The 20,046-nt window shown below is 48.0% G+C and overlaps 1 protein-coding gene across 11 annotated transcripts in view; it reads left to right on the forward strand.

Annotated features, from left to right (window-relative positions):
• ZMYND8 (zinc finger MYND-type containing 8) overlaps nucleotides 1-20,046 on the forward strand; it is a 148,597-nt gene that overhangs the window by 21,437 nt on the left and 107,114 nt on the right. Inside the window, exon 3 of one of the 11 annotated variants that reach the window (XM_025398363.1) lies at nucleotides 16,856-16,867. The exons of the other annotated variants lie outside the window; for them this stretch is intronic. Within the exon in view, the coding sequence (XP_025254148.1) occupies nucleotides 16,856-16,867 (12 nt within the window). The remainder of the gene's footprint in view (nucleotides 1-16,855; nucleotides 16,868-20,046) is intronic. 11 annotated transcript variants of the gene reach the window in all.

Below are 20,046 nucleotides of genomic sequence, written 5' to 3' on the forward strand. Positions count from 1 at the left end.
GAATTAAGGAAGTGTCAAAGTAGGGATGGAACTAGGGTCAGGTTTTATCTTTATTTATTAATTATATAGGTGGGTTATTGCTGTGTTGCCCAGGCTGGTCTTGAACTCATGGGCTCGAGGGATCCACCTACCTCGGCCTTACAAAATGCTAGGGTTACAAGCGTGAGCCACCACACCCTGCCCTTTGGTTTTTAAACCTTTTTTTTTTTTTTGATAAGAGTGTTTACGGTCCCTAGATTTTAAACCTTTTTTTTTTTTTGGTAAGAGTGTTTAAGGTCGCTAGATTTCAAACCTTTGTACTTAACCATGACCTGTATTCCAAGGGTTGCAAGTCAAATGCCTGAAGGGGCCCAACAGGTAGATCAGTGATTGTGGCTGGCATCTGGGGATGCAGGGGGAAGGGAAGCTTTGGTGAATGGGAGAGTGTGCCAAAGTGGGGAGGGTGCCTCCATCTGATTGCTGACCAGCAGGAATATCACCCGCTGTGGCTAGCTGGGATTTTCTTTTCCCCTGTAAAACTGCCTGATTTAGAAATGTGGTGTATGTAGACTGGCTTCTCTAAAGATCATGTGTGAACCCAACAAAACACATTTCTGGGTCAGAAGAAGCCGAGGGCTGTCATTTTGCATTCCCTGTGCGACACTGGCCATGGCACAATTCATTGCAGAATTTGGCCTCACCATGTGTGAGTCAGAACAAGCGCCTTGAAGACCAGGGATTTGCAGCCTGAGAAATGATGTACTCTGCGGGTTGAATTCACGTCTCCATACAAAGGCTCCCCTGTTTGGGCTGCTTGCGTCTTGATCCTGCCATGTGTGCGTTTTGTGGTAATGCTTGTGGTGTGTGGATGCCAGCCTGCCAAAGCTGAAACCATTTTTAAAAATGTCTGTGTAATGTCACCGGCACAAGGGAATGAAAGACTTGGAAACACGCACAGATGCAGCGGAAGGAAGCCCAAGATATTAAAATCTTGAACGGTATCATTCTTGCTGAGATTTGCCTGGGTATGGATGTGTTTTCAGAGACAGGATGCTAGAGAATATACAATTATAGCAATTTGCTAACCAGCCCCAGACCTTAATTAGCACAGGATCCTTGTTCTCACTGTTGTATGTAAATTAAGATTTTCACAAAGGGATTGTTTATGAGGACGGCTGTGAGATAGAGACCTTCTGTCATTTTTCAAGGAAACTCTTTCAGAAAATATAACCACAAACACTTTTAAATCACAGCGCGATGCAGAAGTGCTGAGAATTTTTCTTTCAAAAAATGAGCATCAGTATTTTTAACCGTATTTTGGCTCCTCTCTATCTCCGACAGCCCAAGAAGTGCCATCCATGTACTGTGCAGTGGAAAGAATTTATTTGTGAGTTAGATGACTACCAGATTGTTCCTCTCCTAACAAGGTCTAAAATATCCCAGAACTCTGAAGATGTCTGATTATGGTTTTGCAAATGAGAAATCATCTACCTTCTCTTGGCCAGCATCGTCTCTACTGTGCATCTGTTCAAGGAATCCTGTCGGCAGTGTCTGTGCAATTTAGCTTTGTGGTTCACTCATGCAAACCTTGTGTTGGCCCCATTTTTGAAGCATGACCCACGTTATATGTTTATGTGGCTATTATTATTCTAGAAGACTGTGATCTAAAATTGACTGTTTCAAGCTTAGTTTAAAAAGAACCATCTCTTCTTTTTCCTCTCTAAATGCCTGTAGAGTAAGAGTATCAGGGCTAAGGCCTTTGAGAGATCTGGGTACTTTTTATTGCCTGAGAGTTTAAAATAGTCATTCCTTTATTGTTCTCCATTGGTAATGGATCCTTTACCAATGACTTGAGGTTATCAGTTTGGAAAGACCAGGTGTCATGGCGGTGGCGGGGGGGGGGGGGGGGTGAGTGGAATGATAATAAGCCCCCTTCAGCTTCCTGTGACTTCCCTCACCTATCCTGGGCTTTCCTGGGAACCTAAAGATCCAGCACTTTACAGACTTAAAAAAAAAAACCAAAACCTTTATTGACATATAATTCACATACCATACAATTCTCCTTAATTTTGTTTGTTTGTTTGAGACAGGGTCTCTCTCTGTCGCCCAAGCTGGAGTGCAGTGGGGTGATCTTGGCTCACTGCAGCTTTGATTTCCTGGGCTTAAGTGATCCTCCCACCGCAGCCTCCCGAGTAGCTGGGACTACAGGCGTGTACTACCACCCCTGGCTAATTTTTATGTTTTTTTGTAGAGATGAGGTTTCACCATGTTGCGCACGCTGGTCTTGAACTCCTGGGCTCAAGCGATCCTCCTGTATTGGCCTCCCAAAGTGCTGGGATTATCATTGTGAGCCACCACCCCTGGCCCAGTTATCCATTTAAAGTGAATAGTTTTATGGTTTTTAATATATTTTCACGGAGGCCGGGTGTGGTGGCTGACGCCTGTAATCCCAGCACTTTTGGAGGCCGAGGCGGGTGGATCACCTGAGGTCAGGACTTCGGATCAGCCTGACCGACATGGTGAAACCCTGTCTCTACTAAAAATACAAAAAATTAGCTGGGTGTGGTGGCGCGCCTGTAATCCCAGCTACTCATGAGGCTGAGGCGGGAGAATTGCTTGAATGCGAACGCGGGGGGTGGAGGTTGCAGTGAGCCAAGATTGTGCCACGGCACTCCAGCCTGGATGACAGAACAAGACTCTGTCTAAAATATATATATATATATGTATTTTTTTTTTTGGTTGTTTTTTTCACAGAGTTGTGCAGCCAACATCACAATCAGTTGTAGATTTTCATCACCCCCAGTAAGAAACTTCATACTCATTAGCAGTCACTTCCCATTCCCCGCTTACCCCAGTGCCTGGCAAGTACCAGTCTACTTTCTGTGCCTGTGGATTTGCTTATGCTAGACATTTCATATAAATGGAATCATACAGTATGTGACCTTTTGGTCTGAGTTCTTTCACTTTGAATAATGTTGTCAAGGCTCATCCACATTCTTGTAGCATAGATCATCAGTACAGACTGTCCCTGACTTACAATGGTGCAGAAGTGATACTTTCAGTACAAACAGTACTTGGCATTTTGGATTTTTGATCTTTTCTCTGGCTAGCATCAGTATGAGACTCTCTTGGGGTGCCAGGCACCTCCCAGTCAGCCACATGATCACAAGGATAAACAAACAATCTATACGACTATTCTGTTTTCACTTTCATTATGGTATTCCATAAATTACATGAGAGAGTCAATACTATTATACAGTAGGCTTTGCATTAGATGATTTTGCCCAACTCTTAACTGTTCTGAGCACATTTAAAGTAGGCTAGGCTAAGCTATGGTGTTCCCTAGATTAGGTATATTAGATGCCTATTTATTTATTTATTCATTCCTCCCTCCCTCCTTCCCATCCTTAATTTCCTTTTTTTTTTCTCTTTTTTTTTTTGAGATGGGGGTCTCACTTTTACACCCACACTGGAGTGCAGTGGTGCAATCTCAGCTCACTGCACCCCTGTGCCTCCTGGTTCAAGCGATTCTCCTGCCTCAGCCTCCCGAGTAGCTGGGACTACAGGTGAGCACCATCACGCCCAGCTAATTTTTGTATTTTTCTTTTTTTTGAAACGGAGTCTCACTCTGTCACCAGGCTGGAGTGCAGTGGCACTATCTCGGGTCACTGCGACCTTTGCCTCCCAGGTTCAAGCGATTTCAGTCTCCCGAGGAGCTGGGACTATAGGCACGTGCCACCATGCCCAGCTAATTTTTATATTTTTTTAGTAGAGACGAGGTTTCACCATGTTGGCCTGGATGGTCTCAATCTCTTGATGTGATGCACCCACCTCGGCCTCCCAAAGTGTTGGGGTTACTGGCATAAGCCACCATGCCCTGCCATGTATTTTTAATAGAGACGGAGTTTTACCATGTTGGCCAGGCTGGTCTCAAACTCCTGACCTCAAGTGATCTGCCTCCCTCAGCCTCCCAAAGTGCTGCCCGCCTTACTTTCTGATGGGGTCTCACAGTGTTGCCCAGGCTGGAGTGCAATGGTGGGCTCAAGTGATCCTCCTGCCTTGGCCAGCCAACGTACTGGGATTATAGGTGTGAGCCACCATGCTTGGACTCACAGACTTTTAAAGGCACTTGTCTCCCCTCTCTGCCGTCTTGACCCCCACATCTTTCCTACTATGGCAACTGCCGTATTTCTGTACTCTTTCTTCAAAACCAAACTTTTTTTTTTTGAGATGGAGTCTCACTCTGTTGCTCAGGCTGGAGTGCAGTGGTGCAATCTCAGCTCACTGCAACCTCTGCCTCCTGGGTTCAAGCGATTCTCCTGCCTCAGCCTCCTGAGTAGCTGGGATTATAGGTGCGCGTCACCATGCCCGGCTAGTTTTTGTATTTTTAATAGAGACGGGGTTTCACCATGTTGATCAGGCTGGTCTTGAACTCCTGACCTCATGATCCACCTGCCTCAGCCTCCCCAAGTGCTGGGATTATAGGCGTGAGCCACTGTGTCCAGCAAGCCAAACTTCTTAGAAGCGTCTGTATTTATGTCTTTGTTCTGCCGGCTCCAATGTGGCTTCCACCCTGACCTTCCACATTCACATCCCCACTGAGCTTCCTGGAGACTCTGTGTTGCCTTTTCCAGGGGAGGTTTTCCATCCTCATCTGCCGCACTGTCTCTGCAGTACCGGAGATGCTGATTATTCTTGTGGACACTCTCTTCCTTTGCCTTCTTTGCCACCACAGTTCTGATTTTCCTTCTATTTCCCTGGCACCTTCTCCTCCTCTCTCCAGCCATTAAATGCTGGAGTCGCTGAAAGCTTGGCACTGTCCTTGTCTCCCCTAGCATATTCCTTCTCTGGGTGATCTTGCCCACATCTGGAGTTTTATGACTCAGACATTTATGTTTCCAACCTAGATTGCTTCTGAGTCATGGTGCAGAGGGCCAGCTGCCTACCTGACCGTCTTGCCTGTTCATGGGCGTCTGTTACTCAAGACGTCCATGAGAGATTTCACATCTTCACCCCCAGAGATACGGACTCATTCCCCATTTTTCTGTTCTTTGCCCTTTTGTGTCATTTTCTAAGAATATCGTATCCTACATGTCACTCCACTTCAACCAACCTATCACCATTGAACTACGGTGGCCTTGTAGTTGTTCTCAGTGTCTCCATCTGTCCCACCCTCCCAGTCTTTTGAAAAGAACATCTTCCTGGCTATCCCTTCCTACTTTAAACTCTTAAGTGTTTTCTCCTTGGCTTTTAGATTCACAATCCCAAAACCCTCCTATGCTGGCCTCTGCCCATCTTGCTAGTCTGCGTTCTCTCCGTGTTCCATTCTCTCGGTGTTCCCCTTCTCTCTACTCCAACCACACTGTGCAGATCCATCAGAGAGCCATTTATGGCCTCAGGGCCTTTGCTCATACTTTGAAGGTCCCCTTCTCGCCTTCCTCTCCTTACTCCCCATCAGTTTTTTTTTTTTTTTTTTTGAGGCGGAGTCTTCACTCTGTCGCCCAGGCTGGAGTGCAGTGGCACCATCTCGGCTCACTGCAAGCTCCGCCTCCCGGGTTCGCGCCATTCTCCTGCCTCAGCCTCCCGAGTAGCTGGGACTACAGGCGCCCGCCACCGCGCCTGGCTAATTTTTTTTGTATTTTAGTAGAGACGGGGTTTCACAGTGTTAGCCAGGATGGTCTCGATCTCCTGACCTCGTGATCCGCCCGCCTCGGCCTCCCAAAGTGCAGGGATTACAGGCGTGAGCCACCGCGCCCGGCCCCCATCAGTTTTAAGGCTCAAAATGAGGAAGAGTTCTGCCTTTCGTTTTTGTTCATCCTGTTTTACTACCACCTTGCCTGCTGCTGGTGAGCGTATAATAAATATTTTTTTGAATGAACGAATGACTTGGCTCTGTCTATCAGATGGGTAGAACTTCTATCCTAGAGACTGAAGTAAAAGCAGCCTTTTGACTAGAGAGGATGGCTTTGTTTTCCTCATTAATCCAGTGCCTGGAAATAATTACCCAGCTCAAGTGTCTGTTCTCTGCAAAGCCACTGGTGGCCTTTCTATTCCCTCTAGGGATATAGTACTCTTTGAAATGGCCTCTTCCCCCGGTTTCTTTCCTTTCTGAAATATTAGTATAACTTCTAATGGGCGCCTTCTAAAACACAAGTCAGATTGTCCCACTCTCCTTTACATTTGCAGTGGCTCCTTAAGAACACAGCCTTAGGGGCATGGTGTCTCACGCCTGTAATCCCAGCACTTTGGGAGGCCGAGGCAGGAGGATAGCTTAAGCCCAGGAGTTCGAGAGGGCCCAGGGGAAAGTGGCAAGACCCTAAAAAAAAAAAAAAAAAAAAAAAAAGCCAGGCACGATGGCTTGTCTCTGCAGACCCAGCTCCTTGGGAGGCTGACATGGGAGGATAGCTTGAACCCAGAAGGTGGAGGCTGCAGTGAGCTATGATCTTGCCACTGCACTGCAGGGGCCCTGCAGCATCTGTCTCTCCTGGACAGCCTGCCCGGCCCTGTGAGAGTCCTGTGATGTGCACCTTGCTGAGACACACTTGGCACTGCCTTCCAGACTGACCTTCGTGAGGACCATCCTCACTGTGTCCATGGACAGCCAGGCCCTCTCTTGGCCTGACCCCTTTATTTACAGTCTCCCACGGAGAAGTTCTTTTAGGTTACAAAGTCAAAAATCACTCTTCAAAGTACCTTGAATTGCCCGTGAAAGTATTCAGCTTTGATCAGAAATTTGTATGCATACTGAAGGGTTAACAACTGCCAAGCTAGACTAAAGGAGGAATGAAAGGCAAATCCATAGTCACATTTCTGTGCATCAGGTGCCTTGAATTCAGCTGCTCAGTCCCTAGAGGCAAATTGGGATGAGTGGATGATTCCGCAGTGTCCTGCTCGCCTGCCAGGCGTGCTTCTTTGTCTTAATATTAAGCTTCTGCAGCTGTGCCAGCCAACACAGTAGCCACTAGCTGTACGTGGCTCTTTAAATTTACGTTAACAAGCCAGGCACTGTAGCTCATACCTGTAAACCCCAGCACTTTGGGAGGGCAAGGCGGGTGGATCACCTGAGGTCGGAGTTTGAGACCAGCCTGACCAACATGGAGAAACTCCGTCTCTACTAAAAATACAAAATTAGTTAGGCATGGTGGTGCATGCCTGTAATCCCAGCTACTCAGGAGGATGAGGCTGGAGAATCACTTGAACTCGGGAGGAGGAGGTTGCGGTGAGCCGAGATCATGCCATTGCACTCCAGCCTGGGCATAAGAGTGAAACTCCGTCTCCAAAAAAAAAAAAAATTACATTAACAAAATACAGTTCATTCCTCAGCTGCCCTGGCCACGTGTCAAGTGCCTGACAGCCACAGGTGGTTAGAGGCTGCTGTTATTAGACAGCACTGATAGAGAACAGATCAAGAACATTGCCATCATTTGAGCAAGCTTGATTGGATCACACTGTTCCATAGCCTTAGTAGATTAATGGATTTGTTGTGCGTGCTGTGCTGAATGCTGCAGGTGAAGCTACGTCGCCAGGGGACACAGCACTGAACATGTTCCACGCATGATTATTGAGTTTAAGTTTTGCTTGGTCATTGCCTCCTGAGCTTGCGTATTCTTTGAAAAGTTTTGCAGAGAACGCAGTCCTCTTTCTATCTTTGCAAGTTAGTGTTTTTTATCCAGGCCCTGCTAAACTCCCTTTTTGCCAGGCCCCCTTGGCACCTAGACCTGACTGGGGTAAAGTTCCTCAGGATATGTCAGGGAGCTGGGCAGTCCTCCCTCCACCCTTCAACATGCTTTACCGTAATTCTTCATTTACCTGTGTGTCTCTTCTAGACTGATAGACCAAATAACTCTCACCTCTTTAGACTAACAAGGGACTGGCATTTCATGGTAGTGCCCATTAAATGCTTTGTGAATGAAGGATCTCTTCCAGTAACTGGAAACAAACTTGTCTAGGCGCGGTGGCTCACGCCTGGAATCCCAGCACTTTGGGAGGCCGAGGTGGGTGCATTACCTGAGGTCAGGAGTTCAAGACCAGCCTGGCCAACATGGTGAAAATACAAAAATTAGCTGGGTGTGGTGGCACGCGCCTGTAATCCCAGCTACTTGCGAGGCTGAGGCAGGAGAATCGCTTGCACCTGGGAGACAGAGATCCCAGAGAACCTGGGAGACATTGAGCTTAGATCATGCCACCGCACTCCAGCTTGGGCAACAGAGTGAGACTCTGTCTCAAAAAAAAGAAACGAATTAATTTTTTGCGGGGTGGCAGGGGGCGGGTGGGGGTTAAGGTTTATTGGATTTTCCTTTTAAATGATAAAAATCAGTGTATCTCCTTGACAACAAGCCAAAGTGTACAAAGAAAAAGCTAAAAGTCTTCTGCTGCCCAGGTAACCAGTGATAACAGTTTGATATGTTTTTGTCTATACTACCCTCCCCATGCTTATAAAAATGTCAAAAAACTTATGCAATACCTGTATAACAGGGTTGAACTTTCTAGAACCTGGCCATCCTAGCAAAACATCCCTTGTCTCTGACCCCTCTCTTTACCTTATTATTTTTCTCTGCTTCCCCTGTCCTGTTAGACCCTTTAAGGGCCTTTCAAGGTTAGATTTATTGATCTGGGGTAGGCATGGTAGCTCACGCCTGTAGTCGCAGCATTTTGGGAGGCCAAGGCAGGAGAATCACTTGAGCCCAGGAGTTCAAGACCAGCCTGGGCAACATAGTGAGACCCCATCTCTAAAATAAAAAAAAATTGCTGAGCTTGGTGGCACCCACTTGTAGCCTCAGCTACGTGGGAGGCTGAGGCTGGAGCATCACTTGAGCCCAGGAGGTCAAGGGTGCAGTGAGCCGTGATTGCATCACTGCACTCCAGCCTGGGTGACAGAGCAAGACCTTGTTTCCGGAAAAACAAACAAAAAATCAATAAGTTATAGATTTAATTATCTGAAAGTTAAGAATAATGGAGACCTTGGCAAACAGGGATTCTAGAGTTCTACCCAAAGTGGGCAGGCAGGAGGATTGTTCCATGTGGAAACAGGGGGTCCTATGTGGAGGGATCTTGTGATTTTTCTTTTCTTTCTTTTTTGAGTCTTACTCTGCTACCCAGGCTGGAGTGCAGTGGCACAATCTCCGCTCAATGCAACCTCTGCCTCCTGGATTCTAGCAATTCTCCTGCCTCAGCCGCCCGAGTAGCTGGGACTACAGCTGTGTGCCAACACACCTGGCTAATATTTTTGTATTTTTAGTAGAGACAGGGTTTCCCCATGCTGACCAGGCTGGTCTCAAACCCCTGACTTCAAATGATCTGCCTGCCTTGGCCTCCCAAAGTACTGGGATTACAGGTATGAGCCACCGTGCCCGGCTTATTTTTTCTGTAACCCCTTGTTTCATCTGTGAATGACCTTATTCTAAAAGAGAAGCTAGAGCTTCTCTTTAAAGGCAGTGGCTTACGTCTGTAATCCCAGCATTTTGGGAGGCTGAGGCAGGTGGTCAGGAGTTCGAGACCAGCCTGGCCAACATGGTGAAACCCCATCTGTACTAAAAATACAAAATTAGCCAGGCGTGGTGGTACATGCCTGTAATTCCAGCTACTAGGGAGACTGACTGGTTTCCTGGCCACTGATCGCTTCTTTTCCAGATCACCGGTTCATTGCATCAGCTATAAGTAGTGCTGTCTTCTAATAAGGCTGACCTGGGTTTGTGCCCTACCTCCTTAATGACCCTCCCGTAACTCCCCATCCTCAGACTTCAAGTTTGGGTACGGTCATTTCAAACCAGGTTGCTGTTTCTTGACTTGGGACCAGATACAGTAGCAGTTGGTAAGAGCCGAGGGACTGTATTGTAAGACAAATATGTATCCTTGAAAATCTAGACCCATCTTATGCCTGGTGAGATGCTGACACTCCAAGAAGCCCGAGGGAACTAGATGGAGACAGGAAGGAGCAGATTGAATTTCTCTTGACTCATGTCCATGGGATGCAGGGAAGATGAACTTGAAAAATAATTTTTTGCTTTTCCCAGTCGAGGCTGAGCCTGTCTGCACATAGATTAGTACCTGTATCTGATCCTTGCTTCTCGTAGCAGGGGCAGGCTTGGAGAACCCAGAGGGAGACTGAGGATCTGTGTAGGTTTTAGAAAAAGAGATCCTCAGACTCAGACGTATAAGAAAAAAGGCCCAGAACCAAGACTGAAGGTTTGGTTAAATGGCCATCTCAGTGGTGGGTCTCCTAGAAGGGAATATGTTTTCCCTGGAGAAAGTCATGCCTCTTTTATTTTTATTTTTTGAACTGTTAAATAATTCTGAAACAATAGCCCTCCTCAAGAGTAACTGGGAGGCTGGGCATGGTGGCTCATGCCTGTAATCCCAGCTGTTTGGGAGGCCAAGGCAGGCGGATCACCTGAGGTGCGGAGTTCGAGACCAGCCTGGGCAACGTGGCGAAACCCCATCTCTACTGAAAAATACAAAAATTAGCCGGGCATGGTAGCGGGCACCCGTAATCCCAGCTACTCAAGAGGCTGAGGCAGGAGAATCGCTTGAACTTGGGAGGCAGAGGTTTCAGTGAGCCGAGACTGCGCCATTACACTCTAGCCTGGGCCACGTGCAAGACTTCGTCTCAAATAAATAAATAAATAAATAAAATAAAATACAATTAGCTGGGTGTGGTGGCATGTGCCTGTAATCCCGTACTCAGGAGGCTGAGGCAGGAGAATTGCTTGAACCAGGAGGTGGAGATTGTGCCATTGCACTCCAGCCTAAGCAACAAGAACGAAACTCTGTCTCAGAAAAAAAGCAAAACATAACGAAAAAAGAATTATTGGGAGAACGAGGAAACTGGTTGTCTTAGAAAACCTCCTGAGATATCCCCCTTTGATTTTTTCAGTAATTGCATTTAGCTGAATGGCCCCATCCCATTCAAGTTATACATATTTACTTGCTCCCCTACTTTTCGGGGAAATGGGTTCTTTAGGCAAGAGAATGACTGAGTACCTGTTGAAAGGGGAATGTCCTGTTCTGGGGTCCCTTTCAGAGGCTGACATGACCAGGCTCCCATTTGTGTAATCTTGCCTGTTGACTTTGCCACCCTGCTGCCTTCCTGATTTGCTGGAAGAAATTCTGAGACTGGGGAAGAAACACTGGAATTTGCTGTGAGTCAGGTTGACTGGCCCACCTTAGGGCTTTGTTAACCCTGTACAGTCACTCAGTTAGTCGGTCCAATATGTACTTTGGGGCACTTCTGAGCCAGGCCATGGGCCTGGCGCTGGGATACAGCAAAGAAGGATGGATAAGCTGAGATTGAGTTTGTCAAGCTGAGACTGGGTTCACACTCTGGAGGAGAGACACAACAGAGCAGTGAACCAGCAAAAGAGGAAAATAATTTTTGATAATTTTCAGCTATGGGCCAGGTGTGGTGGTGGCTCATGCTTTAATCCCAGTACTTTGGGAGGCCGAGGTGGGTGAATCACCTGAGGTCAGGAGTTTGAGACCAGCCTGGCAAACACGGTGAAACCCCATCTCTACCAAAAATACAAAAATTAGCTGGGTGTGGTGGCGCACGCCTGTAGTCCTAGCTACTCGAGACGCTGAGGCAGGAGAATGGCTTGAACCCGGGAGGCAGAGGTTGCAGTGAGCCGAGAACGCACCATTGTACTCCAGCCTGGGCAACAGAGTGAGACTCCTTCTCAAAAAAAAAAAAAAAAGTAATTTTCAGCTATGTATGAGTGTAATAAAGGGAAAAAAAACAACTTCAGGATTATATAATAAGGAGCCTGGAGGCTGGAGGCTGGGGTGGTCAGAGAAGGCCTCTCTAGGGCAGTGAGCCAAAAGATGAAGTGGCAACTATGGAGAGGACTGGGCACAGAACATTATAGATGAAGGGACCAGCCACATGCGAAGGAGCTTGGCTTGTCTGAGGAGCGGAAAGGAGGCCATTGGGGTTGGAGCTGAGTGAATAAAGGAGAGAAGGTGGGCAGCACCAGGTCACCAGGGGCACTGTAGGTCTTCATAAGACATTAGGTGCCTACAGTAAGCTCCTTGGAGGGTTTTAAGCAGGGAGTGCACTGTCTTATATAGGTTTTATTTATTTTTGTATTTTTTGAGACAGAGTTTCGCTCTTGTTGCCCAGGCTGGAGTGCAGTGGCTCGATTTTGGCTCACTGCAGCCTCCGCCTTCCAGGTTCAAGCGATTCTCCTGCCTCAGCCTCCTGAGTAGCTGGGATTACAGGCACCCACCACCATGCCTGGCTAATTTTTTGTATTTTTTAGTAGAGACGGGGGTTTCACCACGTTGGCCTGTCTGGTCTCGAACTCCTGACTTCAGGTGATCCGCCTGTCTTGGCCTCCCAAAGTGCTGGGATTACAGACGTGAGACACTGCGCCTGGTCAAGGTTTGGCATTCTTTTTTTTTTTTTTGAGATGGAGTCTTGCTCTGGCGCCCAGGTTGGAGTCCAGTGGCTCCATCTCGGCTCATGGCAACCTCCGCCTCCTGGGTTCAAGTGATTCTCCTGCCTCAGCCTCCCAAGTAGCTGGGATTACAGGCGTCCACCACCACGCCCAGCTAATTTTTGTATTTTTAATAGAGACGGGGTTTCACCATGTTGGCCAGGATGGTCTCGATCTCTTGACTTCGTGATCCACCAGCCTCAGTCCCCCAAAGTGTCGGGATTACAGGTGTGAGCCACCATGCCCGGCCAGGTTTGGCATTCTTAATAACACTTGTCAGATGACTAGGAATCTGAGGCTCAGAGAGGTGAAGTAACCTGTTGAAAGACACACAGCCATGTGAGTCCGTACCAGCTCTCTCCCTGGCTTGATGAGCCTCATTTGAGTGGAGAGGGGAGTGCAGTTGGAGGAGCCCTGGGGGAAGGTCAGTGGGGGTGGGTGGGGCTGGGATTGTGGGCCACCTGGAGAATTCTGCGTTGATTTTTAAGGAAGTTCTAAGCCCTGGAGGGATTTTGAGCCTGGCTTCCTTGAATTCCTGACAGCCTGAGGGGGTTTATTGGAAACGTTTGTGTTTCTTATCAGCGAACCCTTTTTAAAAACAGGCTTGGAAGAGGTACTCTGAAGGTACAGAAAGATTTGGGGGCCAGGTGCAATGGCTCATGCCTGTAATGCTAGCACTTTGAGAGGCTGAGGTGGAAGGATCACTGGAGCCCAGAAGTTTGAGACTAGGAGATCCCATCTCTCCAAAAAAAAATAAAAGAAAAAAAAAAGAAAGAAAAACAAATAGCTGGGTGTGGTATTGCATACCTGTGGTCTTAGCTACTTGGGAGGCTGAGTTGGGAGGATCACTGGAATCTGGGAGGTCGAGGCTGCAGTGAGCCATGATTGTGCCACTGTACTCCAGCCTGGCTGACAGATTGAGACCCTGCCCCCCCCAAAAAAAAAAGAAAAATTGGGGGAAATGAGTTTGAAATTTCTCGGTTATTGCCTTTTTCCGTGCCCTAGCTTCTCCTTTCCCCCAGGAGAATAATGGTAATAAAGTATGGTGCTTTGATGTGCCAGATGCCTTTCACTTTGTATGCATTATCTCATTTAATCCTCACAATCCTTTTGGGAAGAGCCTAATAGTTCCAACTGAATGACTGAGTCACAGAGAGGCTAAGAAACTTGCCCAAAGTCACACAGCTGGCAGGTGCCAGCACTTGGATTCAGACCTAGTAGTCTGACTCCAGAGCCCACACACTGAACGACAATGCTGTGTTGAAATTGGCCAATGCCAAGCATGCCCTTTATGATGGAGAATTACCAGGTGGCACTTACAAGCCTAGGAGAGACAGTTGACCTGTATAGTAAAGGGCTTTGGAGTGATGGCGGTGGGGTGTGCTGCATCGATCTACTTGCCTTGGAGCACATAAATGACTGCCTCTCTGAGCCTCACTGATAAAATGGGTACAGAAATGCCATCCTCGTTGGATGTGGTGGCTCACGCCTGTAATCCCAGCACTTTGGAAGGCCGAGGCAGGGGAATCATGAGGTTAGGAGATAGAGACCATCCTGGCCGACATGGTGAAACAGGTATGGTGGCATGCACCTGTAGTCCCAGCTACTTGGGAGACTGAGGCAGGGGAATCGTTTGAACCTGGGAGGTAGAGGTCACAGTGAGCCAAGATCGCCCCACTGCACTCCAGCCTGGAGACAGAGCGAGACTCTGCCAAAAAAAAGAAAGAAAAAAAAAAAAAGAAATGCCATCCCAACCTCTTGGGATTCTTGGGACAGTTCGTAGCTTCTCCATAAACAATAGCTGTGAACTACATGAAACCCTTCTGCAAAGGAAATAGAGGAATATTTCCCTGTCTACCCTCACACCTGCTAGGTGTATTCACAGATTCCTGATATTTTTCCTGTTCAGCGGTTTGTCCATCTGTAATCAGTTTCTCAATCATTCTGTACTTAATAGCCGCTTTACCATGAGCCTGTTTTTCTCTGGGATTTAGTTACCTTATCAATGAAATGGGGAGGCTGGGCGAGGTGGGTTGGTCACACCTGTAATCCCAGCACTTTGGGAGGCTGAGGCAGAAGGATTGCTTGAGCCCTGGAGTTTGAGACCAGTCTGGGCAACATGGCAAGACCCTGTCTCTACAAAAAATACAAAAATTGGCCGGGCATGGTGACCTGTGCCTGTAGTGCTAGCTACTTGGGAGGCTGAGACAGGAGGATCTCCTGAGCCTGGGAGGCTGAGGTTGCAAATGAGCCGAGATTGTGCCGCTGCACTCCAGCCTGGGTGACAGAGTGAGACTCTGTTTCAAAAAAAAAAAAAGAAAGTGTGGCGAGTTTTAAATAAATTGATATTTGTATTTATAACAGTGCCTCCCAGATAAAAAGTGCTCAATAAAAGGTAGCTGTCACGACTGTATTTCTAGCTGTCCTTCCATCAGGGCAGAGGCCTTCCTGGAACAGTTTTGCTGGTAGCCCAGATGTCTAGTTGTTGCCTAGTGACTATTTGTTAACTGGCTGGTCCCATTGTTTTCTTCTCTTTGAAATCTGAAGTCAGGGCCACCAGGTTAGGAATCATTTTCCTTCTTAAAGAATACATACGCCTCTGTGGGTGGTGTGTTTACATAAGGTGAGACCTGCCTGGTAGCTCACTGAAGTTTCTTTCTACCAGGATTTCTCAGCCTTGGCACTGTCGACTTTGGGCCTGATCATCCTTTGTCTTGGAGCTGTCCTGTGCATTGTAGGATGTTTGGCAGTATCCCTCACCTCTACCCACTAGATGCCTGTCACAACTCCTCTTCCTGCCCAGTTGTGACAACCAAAAATGTCCCCAGACATTGCCAGATGTCCCCTGGGTGTGCTGATTACTGCTTTCCACTCTTCTAAACACCTGAGCCCTGTAAAAGTGTTTGTTTGATAGTGGGAGCGTGTACTGAGCTCCTGCTGTATGCTGGGTACAAGGGATACAGACATGATCCCTGGCTGGGCAGTGCCTAGAATGCAGTGAGTGTTCCATAAATATTGTCATTATCACCCAGTTTCCCCAAAGCCATTAATAAATACCTTCGTTAAATACATAAACATGATCAGAAATAATTCAGAGGAGTCCAGCGTTTACTGGGTTTCCTGGTTGTTCCTCCATGTCTCTGCAAACCCAGAAGCCTCAGAGACCAAACTTTTACCCTGGTCCTATTTCTGGTCTCCTTTCACTTGGATTTTGGACCATGCCCGTCTACGCAGACGGGATTCCGTCTTCATTCCATTTTATGGCTGCATCACGATGTTTCGCATATGGGCATCAATGTTGCTTCCTGTCTGGTTTTTCTACAAAACCCTGTTGCAGTGGCTACCCCTGTCTGTCCTTCTGTGCACCCATGAGCCCTGCAGACAGTAGGACATGTTCTTAGAATCATCCCACTACTATCTGAGTGATGTTAAGCATCTGTCTTTATTTATTTATTTATTTATTTTTGAGGTGGCATCTCGCTCTGTCGCCTAGGCTGGAGTACAGTGGCACAATCTCGGCTCACTGCACTTCAGCCTCCTAGGGTCAAGCGATTTTCCTGCCTCAGCCTCCCCAGTAGGAGTAGCTGGTACCAAAGGTGTGCACCACCACACCCGGCTAATTTTTGTATTTTTAATAGAGACAGGATTTCGTCATGTTGGCCAGGCTAGTCTCGAACTCTTGACCTCAGGTGATCCGCCCGCCTTGGCCTCCCAACGTGTTGGGATTCCAGGTGTAAGCCACCATGCACAGCCACAGCATCTTTACGTGATGGTTGGCCAGGGTAATTTGGGTGACATATTGGGTCTGAACTCTTTGCTTCCTCAAAGGAATGTGACAAGGTGACTGTGGAGGGCCTGTTCCTTTATCCCTGGCATTTCAGCAGAGAATTTTGCCTTCTTTTTTTTTTTTTTTTTGAGATGGAGTTTCGCTCTGTCACCCAGGCTGGAGTGCAGTGGTGCAATCTCGGCTCACTGCAAGCTCTGCCTCCCGGGTTCCTGCCTTTCTCCTGCCTCAGCCTCCCAAGTAGCTGGGACTACAGGCACCTGCCACCACGCCCGGCTAATTTTTGTATTTGTAGTAGAGATGGGGTTTCACTGTGTTGGCCAGGATGGTCTTGATCTCCTGATCTTGTGATCTGCCCACCTCGGCATCCCAAAGTGCTGGGATTACAGGCATGAGCCACCGCGCCTGGCCGAATTTTCCCCCTTCTTTAGGTGACTTTTAGAGATAGCACCCAGGGCAGGTGGGGACCTTGGTTGGTTTGCAGTGGCGTCTCTTCCTTTATCTGCCCCCCTTTCTGAAGCTAATTTCCCTTTGCTTCTCCCAACCCACTTCTGTGGTTCAACTGCTGCCAGCACAGAACTGTCTTTTTGTTTCTGAATTGCCCTCTGATGCCGTGATTCCCCGTTGCAGTTTGGAAGCCACCATCACTGGAGATTTCTAGAACCCAAGCCAGGCAGGGGCTGGATAAATAGTGCCAATGGGTGCCAGCCACCAGAACCAGCTCCTCAGCCAGCCACAATGTAAAGGCCAAAGGCAACCGGTTTCTCCACATTCTTTGTGGTGTTCTGGTCGAGTTTGAAGGGCCTCATGTACACATGTTGGAGGGAGCCTTTGGGGCCTGGGCCTGCTGAGGGGGTGGGTGGTGGGCAGTGCGTTCTCATAGGGAGTCAGGCCCTGCCTCAGTAAAATTGGAAAGAACTTGGCATTCTTGATCCAGGAAATTCCTGTTGCGATGTTGTCGTTTTTCCAGAGGGCCTCATCCCAGCTGGGGAGGAGAAAGGGCCGCGGTTGCAATTGCCTCTAGTTGTTGAGGGCTAAACACTGAATTCATTTGTAAATCAGCCTCTTTTCTGTAGATTGAAGCAATTTCTGTCCTGCCAGGCGAGTTTGGAAGTTCGCCTTTTACATATGAATGTGCCCTTTAATCACCACTTCTGCATTATTGAGAGAGGGTGGAGGAGGCTGTGTCTAGTGGGAAAGGATTATACCTCGAGTATAAAAGATGGGTTTTCTCATTTCTAGGAGAGGGGCATCAGAACTAAAGAGAATCTGAAACAATTACTAAAAATATTAAAAACACCTTCAAAATGCAAACCACAGCTGTTTCCCTCCCCCCAGGCTCCTTTCTGATATTGTCACTTCGGCCAGCAGAACAACTCCAGTTCCTCGTATTTATTCACAATCCCAGGAAATAAATGGCTCTTCGGTGCCCTGCACCGAAGACTTTCAGCTCAGCTGAGCTGCTGTCGAGGGTGATAAATTATAGGCGAAAGCCCGGGGACATGAAGGCAAGTCGCTGGGCTTCAGACTGCCTGATTGCAAAGAGGTGACAGTGTCCTTGCCCCGCCGGGCGACCTAATGTGTACAAGACCGGGGCTGGCCTGGTAAGTGGTGACTCTTAGCCTGTTCTCTTTGCTTCTTCCTCCTCCCCCTGGGAGAGGCCGCTGAGGATCCGGAAGCAGGAATGTCTGCTGTGGGTGAGCCTCTGTTCTCTTTTGAACAAGAGAGGCTAGGCCCTCTGAGCAGCCACACTTTCTCAATGGCAGGTAAGTGCCTCCTCTCGGCGTTCCCTGCCCCTCGCATGTTCTGCCTCCGAGGTGAAATGCCATTTTCCCCAAGTTGAGAGTGACCTTTCATTCCACGGCCTCATTTCCATTCCAGCCCTCCCTGTCCCGGCTCTGGATAAGAAGTTCCTGTTGATTTGGAGAGATTCTTTAGAAGCACAGTTCAGGCCAGTGCAGTCCTCTGGAGAAGCAGGCTCAGCCCGGCAGCTCTGGCAGGGCCAAGTCAGCCAGGGTGCATACCGGTCCTCAAGTTTCTGTGGGTCTAAGAGATGGTCAGTGTTGGAGGAAATAATCATTTGCTTATGCAAGCGGTTTTCATTTACAAGTTCCTCCTGGCTTAGGCATTATCTGCTGCAAGGACAATTTTGCCTCCTCCCCACCCCCCAACCTTTGCTCCAGATTTTTTACTTGTGTTCTCCGCCAGGAGGAAATTCCAGACTTTTGTCTCTTTATGATGTAATTACTGGTTGGGGAGGGCCCCAAAGATTCCTGGGGAAGGGAGGCCTGTTTGGGTACCTGCTCTGTGTCTTTGGGAAACGCTTTGAAGTGATTAACCGTGCTCTGCTTTGCTGCTTCTGGGAGAGCAGCAGTGTGTGGTCATGTTTGAAGTAGGCCAGGGGGAGAGGACTGGTGATTACGAAAAGTGTTGCAGAGCAGGCCTCTGCTTCTGACCCTGCCTTCAGAGTTCCTGGAGGAAACCTGGCATTTTCAGTCTGATTGAAATGCAGAAATCATGGCCTGGGCTGATTCTGGTCTCCAGTCGACACAGGCCGGCATTTTCCATAGCTTTGAACTTGTGGAATTGATTTAACATGCTTCTTTCAGAAAGCAAGCTGTGTTTTTGGAGTGGGGGTGGTAGTCGGGGAGGAGGTGGAAGAGAAGCAAGAAAAGGAGGAAGAGTGATTGGTTAAAAAATAGAGTTACCTATTAGTTACCATTGAATGGGTGCTTACTATTTGCCACGTATTATACTAAGAGCTTTACATGAATTAACTCATTGACTTATTTGATAACTTTACAAGGTACCATTATCTCCATCTCAAAGAACAGAGCACAGAGAGGTTAAGTCGCCTTTTTAAGGTCACACTGCAGGGGAGAACACAGCCAGGTTCTGCATGCATTTTGACACCAGAGAGCTGATTCCCCACCACTGTGGCATCCTGCCTCTCTGTCGTTTGCAACCTGGCCCATCAGAGCATATGCCCTTGACCTATGGGTCCTGGTCTGCCCGGGACACAGCTAAGCACATGGTTGGTTGCCCTACTCCTGTGGCCTGTCATGCCTGTCTGGGCCTGTGGACCAAGCTTCTCTTTCTGTTCAGGCCCCAGCAGGCTTGCTGTCGACATCATTAAGGAAATTAAACACCCACAAAAACACAAGAAGCTCCCGGCCTTTCAGCTGTGGCCCTTTCCCTTGAGGGAGGAGACAATTCCTTGTAATGGTGTGTCATTTCCTAGCCCCTGGAGAACAGCATGTGCTGTGACTCAGGCGCCGGATGTAGGGGCAGGAGTGGGGTGGGGGGCGGGTACCTGACGTGGCCTGCTGGGGAGGCCTAGCCTTGATGGAGGCTGGAGAAGGGGAGGTAAGATGGCCCTGGAGCCTCCAGACTATTTCAGGGACTGATGCCACCATTTGGAAATTGGGAGGTGAATATGCTTTTTGGGGACTGCCTTTGAGAGAACAGTGTCATCAGTGAATGACATGATTTTCCACCTTCTCCCAGTTCCTGGAACTCTTTGTTGGACCTTCCCCACCCCCATACCTCCATCTGCAGTTCAGGGGAAAAAAGACAAAATGAGAGTGTACTCTTAAATCATAGACCCTAAATTAGGGAGTCCTCTTGCTACAGAGCTGAGGATGAGGTGCTCCTGGTGCGAGGCCTTGTGGTGCAGAGGTTAGAAGCTGGCCCTTGGAGTCCCATTGCCTGGGTTCAAATCCCAGCACTGCTCCTTGGTAGTTTTGTGATCTCAGTCTAGTGACTTAGTGGGAACTACAGGAAGTGCATTTTGAACAGTGCCTAGAATATCGCATATAATCAAAGAAACTCTTAGCCCTCTTTGTTTTTTTT

The sequence above is a fragment of the Theropithecus gelada genome, chromosome 10 (genome assembly GCF_003255815.1).
Source record: "Theropithecus gelada isolate Dixy chromosome 10, Tgel_1.0, whole genome shotgun sequence".
Taxonomy (NCBI): Eukaryota; Metazoa; Chordata; class Mammalia; order Primates; family Cercopithecidae; genus Theropithecus; species Theropithecus gelada.